The sequence below is a fragment of the Protobothrops mucrosquamatus genome, unplaced genomic scaffold (assembly GCF_001527695.2).
Source record: "Protobothrops mucrosquamatus isolate PMUCROS unplaced genomic scaffold, P.Mucros_1.0 scaffold_233, whole genome shotgun sequence".
Lineage (NCBI taxonomy): Eukaryota > Metazoa > Chordata > Lepidosauria > Squamata > Viperidae > Protobothrops > Protobothrops mucrosquamatus.
Window position 1 is genome coordinate 383,538 of NW_015386309.1, and position 10,516 is coordinate 394,053.

The 10,516-nt window shown below is 38.1% G+C and overlaps 1 protein-coding gene across 5 annotated transcripts in view; it reads left to right on the forward strand.

Annotated features, from left to right (window-relative positions):
• The window catches only part of SLC44A3 (solute carrier family 44 member 3), a 45,618-nt gene that overhangs the window by 21,473 nt on the left and 13,629 nt on the right, over nucleotides 1–10,516 (forward strand). Inside the window, exon 11 of one of the 5 annotated variants that reach the window (XM_015829324.1) lies at nucleotides 4,189–4,345. The exons of the other annotated variants lie outside the window; for them this stretch is intronic. Coding sequence (XP_015684810.1) covers nucleotides 4,189–4,345 — 157 coding nt within the window. The remainder of the gene's footprint in view (nucleotides 1–4,188; nucleotides 4,346–10,516) is intronic. 5 annotated transcript variants of the gene reach the window in all.

Genomic DNA, 10,516 nt, shown 5'->3' on the forward strand with positions numbered 1-10,516 from the left:
TAAAAGGTAATCAAGCAAAGACAGTTAATTCTTTTAATGCCTGTAATTTAACTACAAATGAATGCATAATCCCTCTTATATCAAATATACCGTTGGTTTCTGTACTAATTTTAACTATCAGATCATAATATCTTTGGATGTTAATGTGAAGTTTCAAATGTGAGTGCTGATCAAGAGACATTTTGATTTATCTCAATTGAAGCTTAGAAAAACAAATCTAGACAGAGAATTAAAATCCTTTGAAGTATGATAGTTATTTTATACAAAAATCCAACGTTACCCTTAAATAGTTTTCTAACCTGAAATAACTAAAATATATGCATACCACTTTTATGGTATTTCCTATTGAAAATACTAAAATACTAAAATACTAAAACTAAATACTAAAATACTAAAATACTAAAACTACAGCCATTTAGCTGTAGTGTAGCAGTAAGAAATTTGTGTGAGTCCTTGGGATTTTATGTTAAAATAAAAAATAACAGGCATTTTACTGGGTGTCCTGACAAAATAAGGTTTCTTGAATCTAGTTTAGTCTACTTTGCTATGTTGTAGTATTCAGTAGTGTGGTTAATTCTAAATTCTGTTCTTCCTACTTTATTTAATTTATTCTTCTTTTACTTATAAAAAAGCCTCAAGGCTTCGCAAGTGGCAGACAAGCACGTGAAGCTTCATTTGCGCACGCACGGGATTAGGGAGCTTCATTTGCACATGCACGAAACCATCCCTGCCCCCGTTGCCACTGCTGCCAGTCCGCGGAGCCAAAAAGGTTGGGGACCACTACTTTATAGCACTGTCTAAGTGGTTCACAATGATCTTGCCCCCAACTATCTGGCTCCTCATTTTAGTGACCTCAAAAAGGCTGAGTCAACCTTGAGCCAGTCAGAATTGAACACCTGGCTGTGGGTAGAATCAACCTGCAATTGCATTCTAACCACTGCACCACCCAGGCTGATATTGCTATGGGTACCATCTTTGTTTTCTTTTGCCACAGTCAATCTATTTCTATGTTGTGCCTAGACTGGTAAGATTTCCCCTGGGGTTTATGATTTGGAGGGAGAATACGGTGAGGAGAAGGAAAAGTGACTAGGAATTTTTGCCCCTGCCTATCACCTATAAACTTGATGCCTCTTCTTTTTTAACTCTTGTATTTTGTGATTTTCTCCAGTATTTTCTCTTCTGTTTTGCTGTTACCAGGTAATGCCATATCCACTATCCAGATGTTTTTATCATTCTTATTGACAGTTGTTAAGTCTGGGGTATTATGTGGCAGATGCTGCCTGTTTGAATTCCAAAGCACTTTAACTTCTTCATTTTCTGTTACTCTATTTTCTGATGTATTTGCAACATTCCATGTCCATCTGTTTTCTTTTGTAAGTAGAGCCAGTCAACATCATTGCAAGGATGAAGAGTATGTTTCATTGGCATTATTTTTCTGGTCTTCCTATCCACTATTAAATTTAGTTGCTGCCCATTTTGCTATTTAAGGTGACCCTAAGCGGCTAATACTCTTTCCTTCTCCTATTTAACCCTGTGTGAAGTAAGTTGGGCTGAGAGGGGAGTGACTGGCTCACAGCTACCTAGCCAGCTTTCATGGCTAAGGTGAGATTACTTGGAGACAGATGGGAGGAAATTATACTAGTTTGCATTTTCTCTCTCTTGGCTTGGCTGTTGCTCTTTGCACATGGCTACTTTTTCCCTCTTTTCAGACTTTCCATGAAGGTTGTCTGTAAAGAGTAGATCTGTCCCATGATAATTTGTGTGGAAACAGTCAATCTTCAACAACCAGTATTGTCTAGCTCCATCTTAGTTTGTTAGTTTCCTGCTTTCTCCTGTTCAGAATTCTTCAGAATTTAAGTCTACATTTTTCTCCTCCTTCATTATAGCTCAGTAATAGTCTCCTTTTCCTATGGGAAAATAGTCTCTAGAGCAGGTTTTCCCAAACTGTGAGCTTTGAGGAGATGCAGGCAGAGTCCAGGGAAAGTATGAAAAGCGTTTGTTTTTTATTGAAAGATAAAAAGGACAAGTATAAAAAGTGGAAAGGGGGGCACATAACTAAATCAGAATATCAGCAAATAGCCCAAGCCTGCAGTGAGGAAAGCTAAGGCTCAAAATGAACTAAGGCTTGCGACCAAAGTCAAAAATAACAAAAAAAAGCTTCTTTCAATATGTAAAAAGCAAGAAAAAAATTAAGGAAATGATTGGTCCATTAGTGGGGGAAAGCAGCAAGAAAGTGACAAGCAACAGGGAGAAAGCAGAACTATTTAACTCGTTTTTCACATCTGTCTTTGCACAAAGGGAAAAAAAAGTCCAGAAGCGATGAATGCTCCAACACTGGACACTGAGCTGGGGCTTGGATTAGATGACCTCCAAGGTCCCTTCCAACTTCATTATTATTATTGTTGTTGCTGTTATTGTTATTATTATTATTGTTATTATATATCTTTATTAAAAATAATTTCATTTTGATCACATGACCATGGGGAAGTCACAATGGTCGTAAGTGTGAAAATGGTCAGAAGTCACTTTTTTCAGTGCTGTTGTAACTTTGAAAGGTCACTAAAGGAACTGTTGTAAGTTGAAGACTACCTGTAATAAATATATTTATTAAAACGGCTCATATTGTAAGTGAGGTGCCATTCTAGGTCTGCAACCTCATGTGTCATCAGCTGAGTTTTAATTCTGAGTCAATACGCCTAGGTTTACATCGTGGTCACCACAATGTAAAAAAGATGTTGAGACTCTAGAAAGAGTACAGAGAAGAGCAACAAAGATGATTAGGGGACTGGAGGCTAAAGCGTATAAGGAACGGTTGCTGGAATTGGGTATGTCTAGTCTAATGAAGAGAAGGACGAGGGGGGACGTGATAGCAGTGTTCCTAGAGCCTTTCGCCACTACGGAATCCACCAAGATCTTAACTAGGAACTACATTCTGTATCCTTTGCTGTTCCCTCTGATGATTCTCAGCTGGTTTCTTTTGCCTTTATTCTCAATCACTGCCTGCTACCTAACTTCACTCCAGACCTTAAGAAATTTTCATAAATCTTGAAGTTTGTTTTGGGTCTGTCGTAAAAGGGGAAGAATACTATTTCAATATGAGTATATAGGTAGTCCTTGAGTTACAACAACAGTTGAGCCCAGCATTTCTGTTGCTAAGTGAGACATGAGTTTTGCCCCATTTTACAACTTTTTTTGCCAGAGTTGTGAAGTGAATCACTGCAATGGATAAGTTAGTAACCTGGTTATTAAGTGAATCTGGCTTCCCCATTGACTTTACTTGTTAGAAGGTTAAAAAAAAAAAAAGTGAACACGTGACCCCAGGACACTGCAGTTGTCATAAATAGGAGCCAGTTGCCAAGCATCTGTATTTTGATCACGTGACCATGGGGATGCTGCAACGGTTGCAAATATGAAAAATGGTCACAAGTCACTTTTTTAGTGCCGTTGTAATTTAGAACGATCACTAAATGAACTATTGTAAGTGGAAGACTACCTTTAATTAAGGAGGATCTAAGGCTGTCTAACAGGATGGGGATGGGGATGAAATGAAGGCAGCTTCATGAAGAAAATAATTGTAGAAAACGGTTATTTCCAGGTTATGTTCATATCATGATTAAGTGCAACAGGAATGCCCATAAATTCTTTAAGAGAAAAGGTTAACTGAAAGTAAGTAGCCATTTTTCAGATTTTCCTTGATTGCTATGTGTAAGTAGTAGTTAAAACACAGGGTTTTTTTTAATTAGTGGAATCTTATAAATTCACATATTGAAATTAAGAGTGTCCTGGTATCATACACATGCTTTTTGAGAGCAGCAGAGTCCAACAGATTAAAAACTTTATTATGGCCAAAGACCAGCATAATGCAATTGAGTCCTTGCATTATATAGTATAGCTTCTGAAATGGAATTGATTGAATGAACAGAAATGATAAAATTACACAAAATTTAAATTGATCAAAAATGATATTTTATTTATTCATTTATTAACAAAATGTATATGGCCATCCAATTCACTCTCAGTGACTTCAGGCAGTTTGCAAGGATAAAACCCCAATTCATTCTTGGTGCATTAAAAAATGGAGTACTGGAAATACTTGGAAACACTATTGGATGAAGATTCTGATAGTTATATTGTGTTTATATTTCATTTTCTGTACAGTTTTTCATGCTTGCTTATTTTTCATTGTAGAAATAAGAATAAACTACCAAGTCATCCAATCCTATGTTCCATATCAGTTCTTTTTTGTTATCATCTGGGAACAGTTGTGAAAGGATCCCTGATAATCCCAATCGTGAGGGTCCCAAGAATTATTCTATTGTCTGTTTATAACATTCTGAAAAATAAGGTAGGCTCCTACTTCCATTTTCTAATACCATAGCATAGCAATCGAGCAAATAAATGTAGACATTTAATATCTGAGTAAGAAATGCAAATGCAGTCTTTATTTGCTTAATTTTATATTGGACTTTATTACTTAGCGTTATTCAAAGGATCTTAGCAGGCAACAGCTTAAAAAGCAATAAATTCCATTGTAACAGGCTTACTATGAAAAGGATTCATATCCTAATGGTTTACTCCTAATCCCTGATAACTAGAAAAAAAAAATACTGCACAAACTACAAAGTTTGCTTACGCTAAGGGACTAACTACCTTTGAGGGGAAGATTAAAATGTCTATTATGAGTGCATCAGAAATGGAGGGTATGTGGATTGATGTTTCAACTTGGTTCGTATAAACCAGAGGTGTCATACTGCCGGCCCGTGGGCCATTTGCATCATGCAGAAGCCATGCCCACCCCAGCTCCGGCAATGTGAAAAAAGTCGCAATACTTTGCAACACGTCACGTGACACAGCGAATTTGACACCTGGGGTGTAAACTATCATGCCCCTTGAGTTCTTAAGGTTCTAGTGAGACATAATGAAAAAGATTTTTAGAACTTCACATATTGGAATGGAAGGCTAACATGCATATGCAATATCAAGTTTATACCCATAGATCAGTGATGGCGAACCTTTTAGAGACCGAGTGCCCAAACTGCAACCCAAAACCCACTTATGCATCGTCGGGTGCCGGATGAGTGTGGCCCATTGGCTGGGCGTGGCTGTGGTGGTAACAGCAGACTGGGTGGGACTAAAAAGTTCAATCAATCAATTCCAACTTTGCAAGATCTTTTTTTTTCCCGCAAGAAGTTGAAATTGACTGATTGATTGAACCTTTTTTTTTGTAAAGTGAAAAGGTTTTATAAAACCCAGCAACGGCACGCGTGTGCCCACAGAGAGGGTTCTGAGTGCCGCCTCTGGCACCCGTGCCATAGGTTCGCCACCACTGCCATAGATCAAGCTAACCAGAAAGTAGCAGGAAAATGTGCAGTCTTGAATCTTGCTCATTTGTGTTGTACTTAGCTATAATTTAGGTGTCAAGGAAAGACAAATATGCTTTGGTAATATTTTCAAAACTAATTATACCGTTTTATTGGATGTACAGTATTTGCATGACAAACCAGAACCACTTCTTCCCCTTTATCATACTGAAATTTTCCATAAGTGCATATGATGGAATTTTAAATTGAAAAAAAAAAAAGAGTAAAGGAAAGATTAGACATTTACTTTCCCTTCTTGGTAATTTTGGCCATAATTAGGGCACTCTGCATCTCTTTCTTAAGGTTTTGAAAAACTTAAGTGGGGACAGTTGCTGGATGGAGCTCATGAAGTTTTTATTCGGATTCCAGCCGGGAAGAAGTGGGTGGGGCAATGAGCAGTTTACCTTTTATTAATTGCTGCTTTCCATGGATTTGTCTAGCCTGAATCCAAATAAATGCATTGCATGACCTTGGCCAGTATTTCTTTGGGTTCATAACACTTCATAAAGTGAGTTACATATAAACGTGTTTGGTGGTACAGATAGACTTTGATTTATAACTGGCCACTTAGCGGTCGTTCAAAATTATCATGGATCCAAAAAAGGGGAACTACCATCCAGAGCTGAAGTTCTGATGGTGAGGTCTTCCTCCCCCCCCCCCCGATGATGTAAACATTTATGGCCGTTTTTAACATCCTGAATGATGTTTATGACATTTTTGCCAAAAACCAGGAGTTCTGGTTTTCGGCGGAACCACACCCATAAACAAACCATTGTTTATTTAATAACCACAGTCTTCGTTTTACGAACCCTGCATTCACTTAACAATGCTGCAAATAATGTAAAAATTGGGTTGACCACGCGAATGACCCATTTTACGATCATTACTTACGACCATAATGGGCAGACTCCATTACAGTCCTAACTCAGGGACTCCCTGTGGTGTTTTAGATCAGGGTTTTTCAACCTTTTCACCCATTGTACCACTTTTAGGAGATGGCAGTATCCAAGTACTACGAGTCGCCTAGCAAGGTGTCAAAAACTTGATGACCAAAAAAGANATTCTTTAAGTCCTATTACTTTTGATAAGGATCGCGTGCTTTATTCCTTTTGTATATTTAGTTTGATTTTAGATACAAAGAATATCAGGTCCTTGCCAAGAAAGAGGTAAGGAAATTATTGGTGAGAATCACTTAAAGAATTTCTAGACCTTTTCCTAGACATTTCAGAACATACCTTTTGTGCACATTAATTATCTATTCTTACAAGTAAAAGGTAATCAAGCAAAGACAGTTAATTCTTTTAATGCCTGTAATTTAACTACAAATGAATGCATAATCCCTCTTATATCAAATATACCGTTGGTTTCTGTACTAATTTTAACTATCAGATCATAATATCTTTGGATGTTAATGTGAAGTTTCAAATGTGAGTGCTGATCAGGAGACATTTTGATTTATCTCAATTGAAGCTTAGAAAAACAAATCTAGACAGAGAAGTAAAATCCTTTGATAGTTATTTTATACAAAAATCCAACGTTACCCTTAAATAGTTTTCTAACCTGAAATAACTAAAATATATGCATACCACTTTTATGGTATTTCCTATTGAAAATACTAAAACACAGGAATGCAGTACAGCCATTTAGCTGTAGTGTAGCAGTAAGAAATTTTTGTGAGTCCTTGGGATTTTATGTTAAAATAAAAAATAACAGGCATTTTACTGGGTGTCCTGACAAAATAAGGTTTCTTGAATCTAGTTTAGTCTACTTTGCTATGTTGTAGTATTCAGTAGTGTGGTTAATTCTAAATTCTGTTCTTCCTACTTTATTTAATTTATTCTTCTTTTACTTATAAAAAAGCCTCAAGGCTTCGCAAGCGGCAGACAAGCACGTGAAGCTTCATTTGTGCACGCACGGGATTAGGGAGCTTCATCTGCACATGCACGAAACCATCCCTGCCCCCGTTGCCACTGCTGCCAGTCCGCGGAGCCAAAAAGGTTGGGGACCACTACTTAATAGCACTCTCTAAGTGGTTCACAATGATCTTGCCCCCAACTATCTGGCTCCTCATTTTAGTGACCTCAAAAAGATAGAAGGCTGAGTCAACCTTGAGCCAGTCAGAATTGAACACCTGGCTGTGGGTAGAATCAACCTGCAATTGCATTCTAACCACTGCACCACCCAGGCTGATATTGCTATGGGTACCATCTTTGTTTTCTTTTGCCACAGTCAATCTATTTCTATGTTGTGCCTAGACTGGTAAGATTTCCCCTGGGGTTTATGATTTGGAGGGAGAATACGGTGAGGAGAAGGAAAAGTGACTAGGAATTTCCCCCCCTGCCTGTCACCTATAAACTTGATGCCTCTTCTTTTTTAACTCTTGTATTTTGTGATTTTCTCCAGTACTTTCTCTTCTGTTTTGCTGTTACCAGGTAATGCCATGTCCACTATCCAGATGTTTTTATCATTCTTATTGACAGTTGTTAAGTCCGGGGTATTATGTGGCAGGTGCTGCCTGTTTGAATTCCAAAGCACTTTAGCTTCTTCATTTTCTGTTACTCTATTTTCTGATGTATTTGCAACATTCCATGTCCATCTGTTTTCTTTTGTAAGTAGAGCCAGTCAACATCATTGCAAGGATGAAGAGTATGTTTCATTGGCATTATTTGTCTGGTCTTCCTATCCACTATTAAATTTAGTTGCTGCCCATTTTGCTATTCAAGGTGACCCTGAGTGGCTAATACTCTTTCCTTCTCCTATTTAACCCTGTGTGAAGTAAGTTGGGCTGAGAAGGGAATGACTGGCTCACAGCTACCTAGCCAGCTTTCATGGCTAAGGTGAGATTACTGGAAGATAGATGGGAGGAAATTACACTAGTTTACATTTTCTCTCTCTTGGCTTGGCTGTTGCTCTTTGCACATGGCTACTTTTCCCCTCTTTTCAGCCTTTCCATGAAGGTTGTCTGTAAAGAGTAGATCTGTCCCATGATAATTTGTGTGGAAACAGTCAATCTTCAACAACCAGTATTGTCTAGCTCCATCTTAGTTTGTTAGTTTCCTGCTTTCTCCTGTTCAGAATTCTTCAGAATTTAAGTCTACATTTTTCTCCTCCTTCATTATAGCTCAGTAATAGTCTCCTTTTCCTATGGGAAAATAGTCTCTAGAGCAGGTTTTCCCAAACTGTGAGCTTTGAGGAGATGCAGGCAGAGTCCAGGGAAAGTATGAAAAGCGTTTGTTTTTTTATTGAAAGATAAAAAGGACAAGTATAAAAAGTGGAAAGGGGGGCACATAACTAAATCAGAATATCAGCAAATAGCCCAAGCCTGCAGTGAGGAAAGCTAAGGCTCAAAATGAACTAAGGCTTGCGACCAAAGTCAAAAATAACAAAAAAAAGCTTCTTTCAATATGTAAAAAGCAAGAAAAAAATTAAGGAAATGATTGGTCCATTAGTGGGGGAAAGCAGCAAGAAAGTGACAAGCAACAGGGAGAAAGCAGAACTATTTAACTCGTTTTTCACATCTGTCTTTGCACAAAGGGAAAAAAAAAGTCCAGAAGCGATGAATGCTCCAGCACTGGACACTGAGCTGGGGCTTGGATTAGATGACCTCCAAGGTCCCTTCCAACTTCATTATTATTATTGTTGTTGTTATTGTTATTATTGTTGTTGTTATTATATATCTTTATTAAAAATAATTTCGTTTTGATCACATGACCATGGGGAAGTCACAATGGTCGTAAGTGTGAAAATGGTCAGAAGTCACTTTTTTTAGTGATGTTGTAACTTTAAAAGGTCACCAAAGGAACTGTTGTAAGTTGAAGACTACCTGTAATAAATATATTTATTAAAACGGCTCATATTGTGAGTGAGGTGCCATTCTAGGTCTGCAACCTCATGAGTCATCAGCTGAGTTTTAATTCTGAGTCAATACGCCTAGGTTTACATCGTGGTCACCACGATGTAAAAAAGATGCTGAGACTCTAGAAAGAGTACCAAGAAGAGCAACAAAGATGATTAGGGGACTGGAGGCTAAAGCGTATAAGGAACGGTTGCTGGAATTGGGTATGTCTAGTCTAATGAAGAGAAGGACGAGGGGGGACATGATAGCAGTGTTCCTAGAGTTTCCCCACTACGGAATCCACCAAGATCTTAACTAGGAACTACATTCTGTATCCTTTGCTGTTCCCTCTGATGATTCTCAGCTGGTTTCTTTTGCCTTTATTCTCAATCACTGCCTGCTACCTAACTTCACTCCAGACCTTAAGAAATTTTCATAAATCTTGAAGTTTGTTTTGGGTCTGTCGTAAAAGGGGAAGAATACTATTTTAATATGAGTATATAGGTAGTCCTTGAGTTACAACAACAATTGAGCCCAGCATTTCTGTTGCTAAGTGAGACATGAGTTTTGCCCCATTTTACAACTTTTTTTTGCCAGAGTTGTGAAGTGAATCACTGCAATTGATAAGTTAGTAACCTGGTTGTTAAGGGAATCTGGCTTCCCCGTTGACTTTACTTGTTAGAAGGTTAAAAAAAAAAGTGAACACGTGACCCCAGGACACTGCAGTTGTCATAAATAGGAGCCAGTTGCCAAGCATCTGTATTTTGAGCACGTGACCATGGGGATGCTGCAACGGTCGCAAATATGAAAAATGGTCACAAGTCACTTTTTCAGTGCTGTTGTAATTTAGAACAGTCACTAAATGAACTATTGTAAGTGGAAGACTACCTTTAATTAAGGAGGATCTAAAGCTGTCTAACAGGATGGGGATGGGGATGAAATGAAGGCAGCTTCATGAAGAAAATAATTGTAGAAAACGGTTATTTCCAGGTTATTTATTTATTTATTTATTTATTTAATTACATTTATATCCCGCCCTTCTCCTTGCGGACTCAGGGCAGCTGACAATAGATAAAATGCTAACATGTTATACATCTAATTAAAAATCAATTAAAAAGAAACATTTAAATGCGTCCAATTTAAAAGTAATTAAAACCCCTTTAAAATCCCTTAGGCCAGTCCCGCGAGCTGGAACAACCACGTCTTGAGGGCGCGGCGGAAGGAAGGGAGATCAGGGATCACCCTGATCTCTGGGGGCAGTTCGTTCCAGAGGGTGGGAGCTCCCACAGAGAAGGCCCTACCCCTTGGGGTCGCCAGCCGG